Below are 18,661 nucleotides of genomic sequence, written 5' to 3' on the forward strand. Positions count from 1 at the left end.
CTCATTGTGGAAACAATGTACGTGGTTCGGTTTATTTGAGAAGGGACACCACACGCGTCACCAGTGGCACCGCAGGTTTGTGTCCTGTAGCGTGGAATGATCGCCTTAGATGTGAAAATAAAGCCAAAGAATTTTATGTGGGGCAACATGTATGTCTGCTGTCATTTTCTGACTTCCGTCTCCTTACTATAAACAGTGACAGATGCCCGGAGTGGTAGTGGTGGGCATATTTGCATTAATTCCTGTCAGAGGAAAGCTGTTCCCCTTGTCACAACACGACAATGGCAGAACGGCTACATGGTACCTGCTTTCCACAGCCCCGGCCAGGCCACCTGTACTCCCGTTGGTCGGTACAGAACGTCATGACACCATCCAACGTGAAAGACAGATTTCTTTTACAACGACAGTGTTGAAAGTGACGGGAAGAAAAAGAAATTTAAAATATTTTCATTGACTGCCTGGAATGGTTTTGGGGAGCACCCTTGTTCTCAGCTTCCATGGCTGCTCTATTAGGGGACTGGTTGTTTTTCGGGTCTAGGAGTTGGAAGTCTGAAGTGAAGGTGTCAGAGGGGCCAGGCTCCTTCGGAACCCTGTGGGATGAGCCCTTCCTTGTCTCTCCTCCTGTTAGAAGTTTGTTGATGACCTTTGACCTCCCTTGACTAGCAGCAGCGTCACTCTGGTCTCTGGTCTCTGTGTGTCTGTCTTCACACAGCCATTTTGTTATTGTATGAATGCAAACGTCCCTCACAGGCTCAAGCCCTTGACCTTTCATTGCCCACTGGCAATGGAGCCTTTAGGAGGTGGAGCCATTAGGTTGGGCCTTTAGGAGGTGGAGCCTATAGGAGGTGGAGCCTTTAGGAGGCAGAGCCTATAGGAGGCGGAGCCTGTAGGAGGCGGAGCCTTGCTAGAGGAAGTGGGCCCTTGGGGTAGGCCTTGAGATTTCCACTTCCTGATTACACTCTGCTACCTGACTGTTCTGCCTCCCCTCTTTTCTTTCGAACTCTGAGTCATATAAACAGAGATTGCGCTTCCTTGTGCTTCCTGGCTGACCAGACCCAAATAATCACACAGAAAATATATATTAGCTACAACACTGTTTGGCCAATGACTCAGGCATATTCCTAGCCATATCTTAGCCCATTTCTATTTATCTGTGTATCTCAATGAGGCTATAGCTTACTGGTAAGGTTCTGGCATCTTTCTCCTTTGGCAGTTACATGGTGTCTGCTTGATGCAACCTACTCTCTTTATATATCCCTGTTCTGATTTCCTGTCTGGCTTTACTCTGCTAAGTCATCGGCTAAAAAGCTTTATTCATCAACCAATGAAAGCAACGTATATACAGAAGGCCATCCCACATCAAGGTCAGGTGAGCTTTCCTCGTGAAATTTCTTCTCAATATGACATTATCTGAACTAACGACATTCACGCTAACCCATCTCCAAATAGAGTCATGTTCCGAGGTCCTGGAGGCTAAGACTCCAACCTGTCATTTGGAACTTACCACCCCATGGCTAAAGGAGTCCGTGGACTTGGGTGTCTGGTGAGACATTTGGAGATTCGCCTGAGGCCCCAGAGACCAGAGCACATGAAAACACCAGGTTATAGAGAAGGAAACAGGCCAAGCACAAATTGTGCCTGTGTTGCATTGATAGCGGTAATCTCCCACGACAGATCTGGACTCAGGGGCTCGGACTGATGGTAGCCTTACCTGGTGACTGAAGATGCCCACGTTCTTTACCCGAGTCCAGGCTGGGAGTGAAATTTGTGATCATGCACAGGACACTCTCTGCTGGGGCCATATGCTTGGAAATGTCTGAATTTTGTGCAGAGACACACAGGCAGTGTTCTCCTAAGTGCAGTTACATAATGAGGGCATGGTCTTGCATAATAATTAGCATATGTAATTAGGCACAGACTTCTTGTCCTTTAATTAGACAATCAAGACATCTAATTACTAAATTAAGACGTAATTTCGTGGCTCAAGATCTTCATATTTCTTTTTATCCGTCAGAGATTATATTTAGAAAATAATTTGCAAAAACTGATGGAAACTCTCCGATTTAAGAATGTTAAAGGAAGTGTTCAATAGCTGTGATTCTCCTTTGGCCTTTCCGTTTGGGGATAAAGGGAGGCTTTTAAAATGCCACCACTTGTTTGAAAGGCTACCTTTTCCAAATGGGGCTGCTGACCTTTGGCACACATACTAATGAACAGGAATGTGGGTGTGGCTAATCCATGGAATTCACACATGGCTCTAGCATGTGCTTCATGATTCTCCTCAACTGTGGACATAAATGTGATGTTCTGGGAAGCTGTTCAAGCCAGCGCTCCTCTCAGACGCTGGGAGAAGCCCCGCTTCCCGCTGGGACCTGCTCGGTGCTTCCCCATAACTGTTTTAGCTATAAGCACAATGCTGTGTCATGTACACCGTACTTAAGAGGCGTCTCCCTTTCCCTGGATATTGGAGGCTTTGCTGAAGTGTTCTCGGGTTGGAGAAAAAAGCATCCTTCTCACTGCAGAGGGTTTTGAGCTCTAGTATCCATCAGAAGCCAGACTGGAGTGCTATTCTGTTATTTTTCCATGTTCCTAAATTGGGATTTGGCTGATCTCGGCATGATGCTAAACACCCAGTTTGACTCAGTAATTTTTCTGAACCAACTGAACTTTTGACCTAATTGTCTGACTGGGTGGAGATTGGGGCCGTATGGCAGGTTTGCCCAGGCCAACTCTGACTCTAACGGTGTCACCTCTCTGTTCCCATAAGCTGGAATATTCCCTCATCCCAGTGTTTGGACAACCGCACTGAAAAGCAGTACGGCCTCTGTTGGGCCACTTTTTCTGGTTTGGGATGGAGAGAACCTGCCTCCCTCTGTGTTTAGGCAGGAAGACAAAGTCTTACAAAGGGTGTAAGAGGGAAGTAGAGCAGTCTCCTTGCCACGAGGGGCCTCCACCTCTGTTTTTTTTTTTCTCAGTGAGGTCATGGCCATGGAATGTGATGAACAACGAGTTGTATGTGAATAGGGGGTTGGCCTGGACCCAAAAAGCGATACCAGGGAGCTGATGCTCTGCCACTGGATGGCTTTGTTTTGCCTTCTGGGGTGTAGTTCACGATGAATCTAGAAGGTGAGGAACTGAGGTGCGTGTGTGGAGAAGACTGCGGCGTTCTGGTGGAGGATGGTATCAGACGGCCTTCCTCCGAGGTACCCAGACTGCGAAGTGCCTCCCCCATCTGGAGGATGTCCTTAGACACGTTCATTGGAAACTTCTCTCAGCCTCGCTAAGAGAACTCAACAGTTCTGCATCCTAACAGGGCCAAGGACATGAATATAAGCACCAGTTTCTTGGCTTTAAAATTTCTCTTCTCTGTCCACCCAGGTATTCCACATCGGCATTCTCAAGACTGGAGAAACTGGGCATCAGACACCCCAGGCCCTCTCCTTTCGTTGGAAACTTGATGTTTTTCCGCCAGGTGAGACTCTGGGTCTTGCATAAGATTTCCCGTGGGGCATTGCTTCTGTTTGCACTTTGGGAGTCAGGATGATCTCCACGTGAAGAATGTGTGTGGTGTGTTAAAGAGCAATTTCTCAAGGCCAAACAGGGCTTACTCAAGGCCTTGAAAAGCAATTAAATATAACTTGCTACATTAACACAGTAAAGAAGAAGAGTATATACACCTCAACAGATGCCAAGAAATAGTTAATAAATTTTAATAGCCATTCGTGATATCAAATCTTAGTGGACTAGGAATAAAATGACACAAAATGTATGGGGCAGTGGTAGCGCACACCTTTAATCCCAGCACTCGAAAGGTAGAGGCAGGCAGACCTCTGTGAGTTCAAGGCCAGCCTGGTCTACAGTGTGAGTTCCAGGACAGCCAAAGATAGATAACGAGACCCTATCTCGAAAAATTAAAAAAAAAAAAAAGAAAAGAAAAGAAAGGAAGGAAAAAGAACACTTGTGAAATGGGGATTCCTCCCCCCAATAAACCTTCATCTCCAGCTTATGTTATAATGATGTTTATCTCTTATGATTCATCAGTATGCATTCATTCATTCATTCATTCATTCATCCATCCACCCTGAACCCAACTTGTTGAGTATTTAAATATACCAGGTTCTAGGAAACAGAAGTAGAAGGTACACTCTCAAGGTCACCATCCAGCAATGGTGTGTACCATCAGTTGGGGGGTGGGGTGCCAAGTACTGGATTGGGAAGTACAGCTAGCAGCCGTGGCTCTTCTTCAGGGAGAACTGCCAAGGAGGGATCATTGTGGGGGAGTTCCTAGAGAAGGGGTTCCCGCAGGAGCTGCAGACAAGGAGACACACGCCAGGGAGAGAGCCCTGTGTGCAAAGAGGGCAGCCTTATGGGAATGGTGGCACTGGTCCGTCAGCAGCCTGCAGGGACCAAAACTAACAGGGGAACTCTGTAGGATGTAGCTGTGTGTGACACACGGGCCAGAGATTTGCTTACAGATTTAAAGGTCAAGCCAGGAACCCTTCTAGGCCACCGTTGTTGAGGAGAGGGTTAGCCCTGACAAGAGTTGAGATCAGGGCTGCAGAATCCACGCTGTGGCCAACATCGGGGCTGAAGGGACAGGGCTTAGTGTGTGGGAGGAGATGGCAATCTGGAGAAGAAAACAGTTGGAGCAAAGTAAGGACCCCAGTGACTCCCAAATTCAGAGGATTCAGGGGAAACGAGAGAACCAGCAGTCAGAGGGTTGAACCTGCAGAGCAAAGACAATGGCCACAGGGAGACAGAAGGAAGTGGTTGGGAGGGGAAGCTCGGTCAGGGAGAAGATATTTTAAGTGTGTGGCCTTCAGCTCACCAGAGTGACGCGGCAGGGGAGATGACCAGGACATTTGTAGATAGGGACCCGGTATCTATTTTTGAAGGTTATTTTTTACTGCCATTGGTTTTTCTCAGAAGCCTGATTAGCTTGTGGGGACATTGCCTCCAGACCCACAGCAGGCGCCACCAGATCCTGCACGGGAATTGCCATACAAGGACAGGAAGGGCTAATTTGGGCCAACCCTGATAGCAACCCTCTGAGGATGCTGGGATTTCCCCACCCTTCCCCCTGCATGGCCACTGCTCCACCCCCTAGGCAGAGAATGACCTACATCTGGCCTTTTGCCTGCCACTTCTCAATTTCCTTTCTTTTTCTTTCTCTGTCTTTCTGCACCATTTGTTGCTGGTTTTTTCTATCTCCCCTGCTTGGCGAACACCCTCTTCTCTCATCCCTCCCTCTGGGGTGCCCGGTTCACAACTTTTAAGACCATGAGCTGTCACCCCAACAGGTCTTCTACACCCTCTTGAAGCAAGTGTGAAGGGTGCTAAAAGTGTCAAAGGAGAACAAACAAACCGTATAGGAAAGTGAAAGAAAATAAATCCCACACGTTGGAGGTGGGGGAAATGACCAGATATAGTCAGTTGAGTAAAATGTATTTGCTATTAACATCTGGAAGCAGACAGAATAACCGTCATGTAAGGAGACCCCTGGCTGGCTGGCTCTGGAGAGTGTCTACATCAGTCCTTCTCAGCCCATCGTCCCTGTGAATATAAACTTTCATGCTCTCTCTAGAGCACAGCAAAGGCACAGATCACTCCTTGGCGTATGCTTCGCCACGTTTGCTTCATAAATGCTGCCTCTTTCCCTGAGCTGGGAAGTCAGATCATTAGAGAGGTTTATCAAAACGTAGACGTACTAATCTCCTGGACACCCGCCTGAGGTACTTGTATTTTTTTAAACTAAAATATAATTACATCATTTTCTGCTTTTCCTCCCTCCATTATCTCCCATATGCCCCCCGTTGTTCCTTCTCAAAACCATGACCTCGTCTTCTTTAGTTAATAGATAAATATGCATAGATGACACTTGCTCAGGCCATTTAGTGCTACCTACTTGTCTGTGATTTCAGGGCTGACCACTTGGCACTGGATAACCAGAGAGGGGTTAACCCCTGGGGTAGGGAGATGATGACTATTTCTCCCTTCTCTCTGCATTCCTTTGTGGAATGTAGTTCTGTCTGTGGGTGGGGCCCTGAATTTACCCTCTATTCTTGGGTTTGTCCAGGTTTTTCTTGATATAGTTCAGGCTTTCACGGTGAAGTGCAGAGTTACTGAGAACAGGGCATAGTTCCAGGCAGGACATGTGGTTTCTCGAACCCACAGCTCTCTGGCCCTCCATCCCTATGACTCAGCTCTAGCATTTTCTACCCACCTCCTTCCCAACACACGCACATTTTCACATATATGTCCTTTCCACCACATCTCACTAACAATGCCTGCCCACATGATAGCCTATCACACCTGCTTATGCTTCCTGTATATTTCATTTGTATTTTAATAAATAAAGCTTGCCTGAGGATCAGAGAGTAAAACAGCCCCACTGGTCAGCCTTACAGACCAGGCAGTAATCTCAGTAGCCACACTAGTTTGCCATAGAGACTGGGCAGTAATGGTACACACCTTTAATCCCAGCCCTAGAGAGGGATATAAAATGGGAGGAGCCAGCGCTCAGACAAGGTCTCATTCTGAGGATTCAGGAAGCAGGATCGCCATTTCGAACTGAGGCAGAGGTAAGAGCCCGTGGCTGGCTGTTTTGCTTTTCTGACCCTCAGGTTGAACCCCAACATCTGTCTCTGGGGTTTTATTAACTGTGCTCCGTACATTCACTTCCGTACATACAGCAGAAGGACTTAGCGTGTTCTGACCTCCACCAAATTCGGGTACCCCAAAGTTTCAGCCTATGAAAAGCCGTGCTGAGGGCCTTCAGTTCAGAATCCATTGTTTGACACTGAACTCAGATCATCAGAATTTGGAATTTGTGGTCCTTTGGGTAGATTCAGAAGTTTACACACATGAGGGCCACGGAAGAGGACTTGGCAAACATGAGCCACGTCCGAGAGGGATGTTGTAGACGTGAAAGCAAATAGTTTTCAGATGTGTGAGCAGCAATTATATGCAGATAGCTTAAGTGCTTGCGGTCTCCTCTGCCCATTAAATAGAGCTGCTGAGGGTTTTACTCAGCAATATTTTTTTAAAAGCCATTTCTTTACTCAATATTCTATAGTCATTCAATGCAGTACAATGGTGATCCTTCTTTTATTGTTTATGTAATTGTGTTCTTGCTGTTCTGTTTTTTTCCTCTCTGAATAAGTTAGAATCATTGAAATTTTGCTCAGTCTTATTCTTACCATGGTGCTGCGTTTTTTGTTTTATTTTTCTCCAGGGTTTTTGGGAGAGCCAATTGGAACTCAGGGAGCAATACGGACCTCTCTGTGGGTAAGGGGAAAATTCAGATTCTCTTGTATATGTTCTGATTTCTTGTGTTGAACTGATGTGGAAGTAATGACAATACCAGGACTGTCATGAACATTTGAATGTCATCCCCCCGGGCTAAAGAGGGCTGGGTGCTCTTTCCGGAAGGCAGAGACTTGAGAGAAAGGCACGCTGCTGAGTGCACTTGCTGGCATCCTTCCTGTCAAGTTCATGACTGGATCAGGGAGCATGCTGTGGCCACCGTGAGGTAGCAAAGTCCCTTGGCCAAGCTTGGTGGTGATGGAGCATGGAGCGGGGAGGTACGCTCATCTCGTGTGGTGGCAGGGAGGCAACAATTGTCTTTAAATAATAGCCCCCCCTTTCTTCTCTGGTCTCTGAATGTAGGACTTCACTCGAGGTGTTACTTTTCACGTGTAGCGTCTGACTCTAAGCAGGATACTCAGTAAAGGATCAAGGGGCTGAATTGTTTGCCTTTTCTCTTACCCTAGTGCTTTTTAACCTCACTCTGCAGTGGCCTTGACCCTGACCTGGTGACCACCTGTCTCTGATCCAGAAGGATGCTGTTTCCACCAGAGTCAGAGAAGGTTCTCCCTGATTTTAAATTCTAGAAACTACTTTCTTGGAGAATTTTTTTTTATTGCTTATGTTTTTAGCGTAGAAGCTTTGGGTACATAAGAATTATTTTTAAATGTCAGGTGAAGAGTATAAAGGACACACATGAGAGAGAGAGAGAGAGAGAGAGAGAGAGAGAGAGAGAGAGAGAATTGGTTTCCTTGACAACAGGCTGTCCAATCAACTTTTCTTCCCAACTTTAACTAAGTTCACACAATTTATCCTTTTCATTTCCAGAAAACTTAAATCACAGAGAATAATTTCAAATGAGGTTGTAAAGATCAAAATTGCAGTATCATCTCTATTCTTTGTTCCCACCTCTGGTGGAAAAAGGGAAATGATGGAATAATCTCTTCGCACAAAACCTTTTCTCCTGCAGAAAAAAATGATGGGTCTGCCGCCTCTGTGGGTCCTCTCCTGGTCCCTCCAGTTAGCGGTCGGGTAGGAGTGACCGTGCTGAATCGGCCTCTGTCTGAGCTGTCATCAAACCTGAAAGACTCTTCTTGATCTTTACCTGTAGTATAATGGGCTCCCTGAGTCAGACGTCAGAGGGCTGTAACTGTGGTTAATGAACAACAAAGACCCTTCTCTCTCTGTCTCTCTGTCTCTGTCTCTCTGTCTCTGTCTCTTTCTCTCTCTGTCTCTCTGTCTCTCTGTCTCTCTCTCTCTCTCTCTCTCTCTCTCTCTCTAGGAAACAATTCTATTTAAACGACATTGATTTTCAGGCTGCTTTTATGACCAGGAAATGGGGTCTATCATATCATGGTCCTCTTACAGCTTGAAAAATCCAGTAGGTTTCATTCCTCACTGAGCAAGTGACATCTCACTCTATAAGTGCTGGCCAGAGCAGCACCAAGCCCTCCCATGACAGCACAGCCTGTCTGTGGAGAGCTATGTGTGCAGCAAAAAATGCCCAATACCACTGCACGTTAATAAAGCCACCTGTGGTGGTGGTTAGGAGCCTTACTTACCTGTCATAGCTGCTTGGTCAGAGTCTGGGACTCCTTAAGTGGAGCCAGGGGAGGCAGGAGGGGGAAGACATTGCTGGTGAAGGATCTTGCCAAGAGGGATGGATAGTATCCGTGTTTGTTATTGCTGCCATTGCTAGCCCTACCACTGCCATCAAGAAGTGTTTTCTCCAAGTATCTAATTATGTTGGTGGCTTTGCTGGGTCTGTGTAAACTACATCCTCCTTTGAATCTGAGTATAAACCAGGTTGCCTGCTGTGCACACTTCCCGGCTTCTAGCTCTGGTATTCGGTCCCTTCTGACCTGCCCTGTAGTATCACTGGTAAAAGCAATTAACGTTTACCCATAGTCTCTTTTGGTCTGAGGATCTGCTCCAAATCATGTTCCATCCCAATGTCCTCAAAAATGATATCAACACCATCACTGGTGATTAAATATAAACGGGGTAGAAACCATGCCCCCACCAATTTGCGACAGACTATGCAATGCAGGAAAGAAGGACGCTTTAGTATGCCATGACTATTCCTTATAGATACACGGGCCCTAAGTTCAGCTCATTAGCAACGACTAAAGGCCTCCATCAGAAGCCGCTTTTCCCTGACCTCATCCATCTTTCAAGCACTCACTCAGCAGCTCTGCTTTCAGTGAGCCTCCCTCTCATTTCTACTGGCCTCCACATCACTTTAATTTCGATCTCGAGTGCAAACATTGCTCCCCCTCGTTGGAACGTGCGGCTCATTCCCGGCACCTGACACCTGGCCCCGATGCACCGGTGTCCCTCCATGGAGCCAGCTTTGTTGCATAACCTCCCGTATTCCCGTAAAAACATGAATTGGCAAATAGGCCAATGTGATTGCCGCTTATTGTCCACAAAGCACGAAGGAGCGTATGGATATACGCTGACCTGGGTCTACATCGTACTCGGTCTCCAGCTTCTGCCGTGTACTTGGTGGAAGATGCGGAAGGACTGCCCTTCCGGTTTGCTGTGGTCATTAATGGTCTTCGGGAGGACTTTCTCCTCCAACACACTCCTTATTAAATTCTGCGTTATTTTTCAAAGGATTTAATTGTATGGAAGAAAACTAACTCTAAAAATAATTTCTCAGTTGAGCAATGCCTGCTGCTTTCACAAGCAATACTGCAGTGGAAGTTCTCAAATTCGCATCATTACACTCTTGTCTGAGGCTGTCTGTAGGATAGATCCCTGGGAATGGAATTTTTTAGGTCAGAGACTATCTACATTTTTTATTTTGATATTACTAAATTGCTCTCTCTAGGGCTTATATCAACTTCTGCGCCAACAAATAAAACATGAAAAAAATGGATTCTTCGCATACCTGCCACTAAAATAAGTGGTCAAGAGTTTATTAGCATTTGATGGCATATTGTCGTTGCTTTAATTGGTACCTATTTATCATAAGCAACTTTGAACATTATTTATGTATTTAAAATTTACGACGTTTTGCTATTTCTTGCCACTTTGTGTTGAGGTAGTATTTTCCTCATTTATTTGTAAAAGCTCTTTACATATTAAAGAAAGTAGCCCTTTATATTTAACATATGTACAAGGTGTTGTTCTCAGGGTGGTGATATTGGGAGGTTGTGGAGTCCTCAGGAACTGGGGCCTGATGGGGATCCCCTAAAGTCCTTCTATGTACACTCTCACAGAGGACTGTGGGACTCCAGTCATTGTCTCTACTCTTTCCTCCTGGTCACAAGGTGACCAGCTCTCTTTGCCATGGTCATTCTCTTACTCCTATCCAGCCCCTCACTGGACACTTGAAAGCCTTGAGTTATCTGACCACAGACTGAAACTCTAAACCAGTGAGAAGAAGAAGCCTTTTCTCTTTATAAGTCAATAGCTTAGGTATTTGGTCACCATATCAGAAAGTTGACTCATATAAGATACACCTTGATTTTTTTTCCAGAGGGTTCCCCTGGAAAAATCCATCCTTTTCCACTTGACTTGGTGCCATGTTTTCATGCCTCATCCCTTCGGGATGCCTGTATGTGTGTCTGATGCCTCTGTCCCTTTGCAATGCCTGCCTTACTGGCTTCACAGACTGGAATGCCACACGTGAGACTCCTTGTGTCTAGCAGCACCTGGTGTTCCAAGAGCACTTGTGCAATTTTGAGGACCTAAAGCAATCGGTCTCCAGGGGTCTATGGGTCCTCCCGCTGGAAAAAATATCAACATGGCATGCAAATATGCCTTTTGACAAGGATGGACTGGCAGGTGACCTCAAAGTTCACACTACAGAAAGGGCAAGTGTCGCCTCTGCTTCTAAATGGAGGGTTAGAACCCTGATCTAATTAGTTAGCATGGGGGCTCTGATGCCACCTTGTCAGGAGGCAGGGAGAAAGTGGAGCGTTTCGGGAATGCATTGGGACAGAGTATGGCCTTCTGGAGGAAGCTAATAAGGTGGCCTGAAACTCAGATTCCATGGCGTTTATTAGGAGCCTTTGTGCTCTGAAAGTGGCTGATGGGTGGACAGCTGATGCAAGAACCCTTAACTACTGTGTTCATCCACTAAGCTGAGGGCCAGGAGTGGCAGAGAGAAGTCAGCCCTGTGCAGTCAAAGGGCAAGGGCACCAACTTGGCGGGCAGGGGGGGGAGTTCCTGTCTGACTACCGTGGAGCAAAAACACTGGAATTTGAAAGGATTGAAAGGGTATGACCTGCTGGCATTGTGGTGGATGATGGTTTTCAGACAGATAGACAGACAGACACACATACACACAGAGAGACAAAAATACATAGAGACATAGACAGACAGACAGACACACAATACGCATAAATACGTGAAACATCGGAATACACTGGATTTAAAAATGTAACCTAGAGTGTAGGGAGAGGGGTGAAGGGAACCTATGGCTGAATTACTCAATGAAATGTAAGTCTTGAGACAGCAGCTGAGCTCCTGGGGCCTGGCGACTGGACGGAGCTCTACCAAAGGCTGCCGGATAGTGGTAGAAAACAGGCCATGTGGGTTTGGAACCAGAGTGAGTGTGAGACATAATGACCTTGAGGCATAGCCATTGGGCGTCATCTCATAAGTGAAATCTCAGTGTCCTCATGGACCTAGATAGGTTAGTCACAAACACTAGGCCTGTAAGTTCACAAGTTTTAAGTCCCTGGAGTTTTTAAACAGTTATTGCGTATGTACTGGCTCGTTTTAGGGCAACTTGGCACAGCTAGAGCTATCTGAAAAGAGGGATCTGCAACTGAGAAAATGCCTCCATTCTGGCCTCTAGGTAAGCCTGTAGAGTACTGTCTTGTGTTGATCGAGGTCTCTGTCCCATCTGGCCCCGCAGCTGTTCAGTCCCAAAGAAACATACAGAGGTCTACATTAATCATAAACTGGTTGGCCTATCAGCTCAGGCTTCTTATTAACTCTTGTAACTTATATTAGCTCATAATTCTTGTCTGTGTTAGCCACGTAGCTTGGTACCTTTTATCAGCAAGGCAGTCACATCTTGCTTCCTCTGCGTCTGGGTGACAGCTGCAGACTGAAGACTGAATCTTTCCTCCTCCCAGGATTCTCCTGTTCTCGTTGCCCTGCCTCTACTTCCTTCCTGGCTACTGGCCAATCAGCATTTTATTAAACAAGTACAAGAAACAAGTCTTTACAGGGTAAAACCATTGTCCCATAGCAGACTTGATTAGTAATTGGTGAGGGAGGACCCATCCCACAGGGCAGTTGGTCCTGGTGTGTATATGAAAACAGGGCAAGCCAGCCATGAAGAGCAAGCCAGTAAGCAGCTCTCCTCCATGGCCTCGCATCAGCTTCTGCCTCCAGCTTCCTGCCCTGTTTGAGCTCCCCTGTGACTCCCTCAGTGCCAGACTCAGATATGGAAGTGTGAGCTGAAATAAACCCTTTCCTCCCTGGGCTGCCTTTGGTCCTGGTGTTTTGCCACAGCAATGGAAACGCTACCCAAGACAGAATTTTAGGGGCCATTATTTTATCAAGTGCCCACCATGACAGAACAGGCTGACGTAGAAGACCCTGGAGAATAGGAGGGAAGTGCCCAGCAAGACAACTGTCTCCAGGCCGAGAGCATGGCCTGGGAAGTAGACAGTTATCCTCAGACCACACTTCCCTTGAACTTATCTGAATGGATTCTCCATTTACCCTCCAGTGCCATAGCTTCTTGTTATCCCTGGTGCAGACTCGCTCTAAACTCCCGTTCTTCTTTATGGGATGGACCATCTTGTCTCCTGGTCTCCATCCACAGATCTGGCCCTTCTCTCAGCACATTTATCTCCTGCCATTCACTACTCTTCCCAGCCTCGCTCTGTAACAAAGTAGGGGTGCTGCAGACATTTTTATTATAATAGTAAATTATATATTATATATTTATAATATTTTAATAACATAATATATCATAATATTTAATTATATCATATAATTATATATATTTATTGTAATATTTATTATAAATATTTTGTTAGCATACTAAATAATGAATTTTATTCTGACATTTTTATGTAGGTGTATCATTACACCTTGTACATATTTGACTAACTAACCTCCTACCCTCTCCCTCTTCTCAGTATCTCCCTTCCTCCCTTCACATAGTTCCCTCTCTGCTCTCACGCCTCTCTCTTACACACAGGTGCACATGCACATGCATGCACACACACACCTAGATGCTACAGATTTATGATACCTTTGTCTCCCTCCCTTCACCAATCACCCTGAGTTGTTCCCTTTCTCTCTTTTTTGACCTCTCCTCTCATCACGGCCCTCCTAATCTTTATATTTAAATCTAAATTCCATAAATGAGAGAATGCTTTTCTTTCTGAGTCTGGTTTAGTTTGCTTGATATGACGATCTCCAATTCCACAAGTTTTATAATTTCATTATTTATGGCTAAACAAACTCGAACGTGTGTGAGTGCAAGAAAGAAAGAGAGGGGAGAAATATCATTACATTTTATTTATTCATTCAGCTTTTGCTGGGCATCTAGGTTGATTCCAAACAGCGATAGTCATGGAGCATGCTTTGTATTTTGATGACGACTGTGTCCCAGCTTTTGTGACTGATTCTCAGAAGGAACAAATGTATACTAATTCATATTTGAAGTAGAAGTACTCAACAGAATATGGTAGGGAGTGTGAAAAATCTCAGCTTCTACTGTTCCTAGCCACCGCTTGTTAGCTTAATGGATTTAGGCCAATCATTCACTTTCCATCTGTTTGCTTAGAGGTAAATGAGAGATTTGAACTGGACCAGTGACCTTGACACTCTGTTTATTATGAACCTCAGTAAACAGAGATTGACCGCTGCGATCCAGGACTCAGGCCTGCGTATGGGCACGTGTGAGCACTCACACACAGACACTCAGAGGAAATGGGAGTTTTGTAAAACGCTGCCTTATTTACTCTGTAAGAACCACTGGGAATGCTTCATGAAAAAGAAGACAAACGAGAGCCACTCACAGCTCTCTAAACTGATTTTATAGCCACTGCATTATCCGGTGTCTACTGCTGTGATCAGCACCATGACCAAAAGCAACTTGGGGAACAAAGGGTTTATTTCTGTTCCCAGTTTCCAGTCCATCATAAGGGGAAGTCAGAGCTGAAACTCAAGGCAGAAACATGGAGGTGGGTCAAAGAGGAAGGCTGCTTCCTGGTTTGCTCAGCCTGCTTTGTAATACCACCAGGACCATTTGCCTGATGATGGCTCTGCCCCTCCCTCCCTCCCACAGGCATGCATACAGGCAATCTGTATGATACGATATCAATATGATAGAGGCAATCCTCAATTACGTTTCCCTCTTCCCGGAGGACTCCAGCTTGTATCAACTTGACAAAATCCAACCAGGACAACCACTAGTGTGTCAAGACCATTAATTCAAAAGCAAAAGACCAAGTGATATCCACATCCTTTCCAGGTAGGAACTAGGCAACCTCCAGTTGATGACTCAACTCTTTTCGGTTTATGTTAGAAAAAATGTGTGTGTGTGTGTGTGTGTGTGTGTGTGTGTGTGTGTTTATCCCTAGGGATTTGAGATTCTGAGAAAGCTCAGGCAAAGTCAGCAAGAGTCCACTGTGGACAGCTGCAGCATATCCAAGTGGCAGCATTGGCCCTCTGGAAGTGGCATTCACACCCCTGGCTCTAAGCCCAGGGCCAGTGCCTCCTGCCCGACAGCATCATCGTCTTCTTTGTCTTCCAAACCACACAACTCAGCTATTATTGAAACTGCTTTCCAGTCCTAGCCCAGAATCTTTTAAGCTAAGATGTTCACAGAAATAATGTATCAATTGACAACTTAGGACATCCAAGCTATTTTGCACTAGGTAAAGTCATCTAAGGAATTCGGGTGGCTTTCCTAGCTCAGCATAGCATGACTGAAATACTCCCAAAGAAATGGGGCAGCAGAGAGAGTGACCCCTTTCAGCGGGGTGGATTAGCAATGGGAAACAGATGAGGCTCTGGACAGGGAGGTGACTCCAGCTGGTGGGTAATGTGCAGTGTTCCGCAGGTGTCCGACCTTGTGACATTACAGTATGACACTAAGGCTTACAAATGTGCCTGGCTACACGCCTAGCTACCTGAGGACACATGCAGCCTGCGGGCTATAGGTTGGACACACATGGAGGGTAAGAAGTAGAAGCTCCGTGTTCTAGCAAGCACTGGCCACAGTGGAATGGGCAGGAGAAGGCTGTCCCTAGAGAAGGAGGTCACTGGACAGGAGTCGGGTGACAGTCACGCAGCCACCGAGGAAGCCTTTCTTGATCATTAGGACTCCCTGAGTGTCCTCTGAGCCTGCTAGTGGGAGTACAAGCTGGGCTCTGAGCCCAGGGATGAATCACATACCAGACTCAGTTCTGAGACTCAGAGCACAGCACTGGCCCAAACTCCAAATCCAGCTCTCGTTCCTAGTACCACCTGTGAGGAAAATGCCCATCCTTTCCGGGCACATCCAGACCAAGGGAAATGGTCTGCTATTGCATTCCTGGGATCTGACCCACGGTAGGGCCTGAAGGTAGGGATGGAGCAGCCTGGAGGGATGAGTGGAGCCCCATGGTGGGGGGGACATCAGTTACAGGTTTTCCCATTTGTCCTCCTTGATGCCTCTGCATCCACATCTACAGCACAGCCGCACGCACCAGTTTCAAGGTGGGAGGGAGCGAGCTCCTCCAACGTGACAGTCAGAGGTAGTAGCATCAATAACTCCTTTGTTCCCACATGACAAGCTGCACAGATGTGTTCCCAAACAATAGACTGGCTCACATTAGAGTTTTGTAAAAAAGCTCCGTCTCTAGCTAATCAGTTCAAATAAAAAAAAAATCCCCATTTAATTGAATTGTACCTGCAACAAATCCAAGTTGTTCAACCCAAAATGCATAATAGAGTTACATAACACTGTCATGAATCACTGTGACATTTGTCAAGGCATCTCTCTTCTGGAAGTAAGTCCTGATATTACCGAGCTTTATGCAAATGTCTCCTGTCAAGAACTCCTGCACATAGCCTCAAGTGTCACACATATTTATCCAATTCTGGTAGCTCTTAACCGTAATTAGCTGAGAAATTAAACAGCATTTCTATGCTATCCAAAAAGATGGACAGATCATCTTTGCTTTCAGAATAAAAAAAAATCATTTGTTAATTAAAAGAAACAGAAAACACCTGATCACATCGAACTTAATTTCCTCTCTGATCACTATTTTGTGAGCAGAGAATCCTTTTTTTTTTTTTTTTTTTTTTGCTTCTCTGAAACTCCTGAATAATCTAGCCATGATAGCATAGAACTTGTAATCCTAGCCCTCAAGAAGTGGAGGCAAGAAAATCATAAATTCAAGGCCAACCCAGGCTGCGGATATATAGATTCGGTTCCGAATCTCTATCTGAGTCCTTTCCAGACCCTGAAATACTTCCTATGCCACTACCAGGTCATGCCTCAAAACACAAAACAGCAAAACAAAACAAAATCCTAAAAGATGGGGAGGGAGGCTAGGGGGTGGATAGAAGGAGTGGGGGGAGGAGGAGTAGAGAAGAGAAGGAAGGGGGAGGAGGGGAAGAGGAGGAGCGAGCAGGAGGAGGAGGAAGAGCAAAGGAAAAGGGAAGAGAGAGGAAACCGTTGAATGATTTTTTTAAAAAAAAAAAAGTTTGAAACTTTGTTCCTTACCAGCAGAAAATGAAGTATGGAATCTAAATGCCTAAAACTAAATCGACTCCGAGTGTTAGCCTAAACACTCAAACACACAAGGTCACATGCCCTCCATCACACGCATGTGAAATTCTAAATTCTGAACGATCAGAGTTCTTCATTAAAATGGGCCGAGTCCTCCTTTCTTCTTTAGGACCCTTAAATCTTGGGGAGTCTGAGTCGTTTGCCACACACTCCAATTACTCCTGATCAGCCTTATGTGTAACATTTCCACAGCTATGTGCACAAAGCAATTCCCAAGCAAGACACCACCGAGTTTTATGACGCTTCCATGCCTAGGGCGGATAATAGAAGCTTAACTACTAAAATAACTTCCTTGATTGTTCTTTGCATCTCAAGGCCCCATTCCTAACAATGTCTCCTCCATCTTGTCTTCCAACTGCAAGAATTTTGCAAGCCACAACATGAGGCTTTGCTGTCCCGGGTTCAGTTCTCAGTTGATGGGTCTATCTATAAAGGTTTGGCTCTCTGACACCTTCTCCAGACCCCACATTAACCACTAGGGAAGCACTGTTAGCTGGTGGCCTGATTCTTACTTTTCCTAAGGAGGAACCCAACGCTTGCCCCCAATCGGTGACCGGTGGACAGCCTGTCATTGCGTGCGAGGTGGATGTGTGGATGGTGGAGCAGACTGTGGTCTTTTGAGCTACAACATCTGTCATTATCTCTAGGTGCCACTCAATTGCAAGGGGATTAGGCAGTTTGGTACCAGGTGGAAGCTGCCTTTCCCAACAAGTTGACAGTGGGAAGGATTTCCTGCCTCCCCCACACACACACCAATGCAGCATTGTACATTGTTAATAGAGCGCCTGGTGCACAGGAACCACCAAAGAGGTGGCGAATCTACTTTTCTAAGGTTGCCTCTAACTCTTCAGGGTCCCATCTCTTCCTCACTGCCAGTCCACAGCTTGTGTCCAATGCCAACATAGCCCTCAGATTCCTCCCGCAATCAGCCAAAAAAATGCTCAGGTGCTTCCCTTGAGTCTTTGCATTCTCTGCTAGAGTTAGGTTCTTCGAATCGCCCATGGAGAAAACAGTCTCTCATCTCTGTCCCCCTCAGCCTGGAGCCTAAGAGGATACTTCATCTCCCTCCTCAGCATCCTGAATGCCGCCCTTCTCCACATCCGAACCTGCTGAGAGCTGTCAGGGCTTTGGGGCCCAAGGTGCCATAAGTAGCTCAGAACAATGGTTTCATCTGCGCTGGGGAAGGGTGAACTTATTCGTACCCACAATCGATCCGGAAGATTGGCTGTTGAACTGATGGCCCCTGCTTCACAGACAAAGCCAGATACTGAAATTGACACAAAGGCCATTTCATTAAAGGACATTTCTTATTGTGTATACAAGACAAAATTGACCACCTTGACCATTTCTCATTCCAACTTTGAGACCATTTGCTAGAGGAGGTGAGGGAGATGCCCCTTTGTACTCCAGAGACCTTACACAAACATCGTCACCGACAGAGGTTGGCTAGTTCCACATGTCCAAACGCAGTGGGGCCCACCGAGAAGCATGCACCCAGGCACTTAAGCTTTGGTAGGGGTGTAGAGATTTGGCTAGGATAGAACGGAGAAGAGCAGGCAATAAGGGTATGCTGGGGAAATGCGATATTGGATA

The 18,661-nt window shown here is 46.0% G+C and overlaps 1 protein-coding gene across 1 annotated transcript in view; it reads left to right on the plus strand.

Moving 5' to 3' along the window:
* Tbxas1 (thromboxane A synthase 1) overlaps positions 1 to 18,661 on the plus strand; it is a 165,107-nt gene that overhangs the window by 27,162 nt on the left and 119,284 nt on the right. The window contains exons 2-3 of the mRNA XM_087901627.1: positions 3,379 to 3,472; positions 7,235 to 7,287. Of these exons, the coding sequence (XP_087757753.1) occupies positions 3,379 to 3,472; positions 7,235 to 7,287 (147 nt within the window). The remainder of the gene's footprint in view (positions 1 to 3,378; positions 3,473 to 7,234; positions 7,288 to 18,661) is intronic.

Source organism: Myodes glareolus, chromosome 25 (genome assembly GCF_982192425.1).
Source record: "Myodes glareolus chromosome 25, mMyoGla1.1, whole genome shotgun sequence".
NCBI lineage: Eukaryota > Metazoa > Chordata > Mammalia > Rodentia > Cricetidae > Myodes > Myodes glareolus.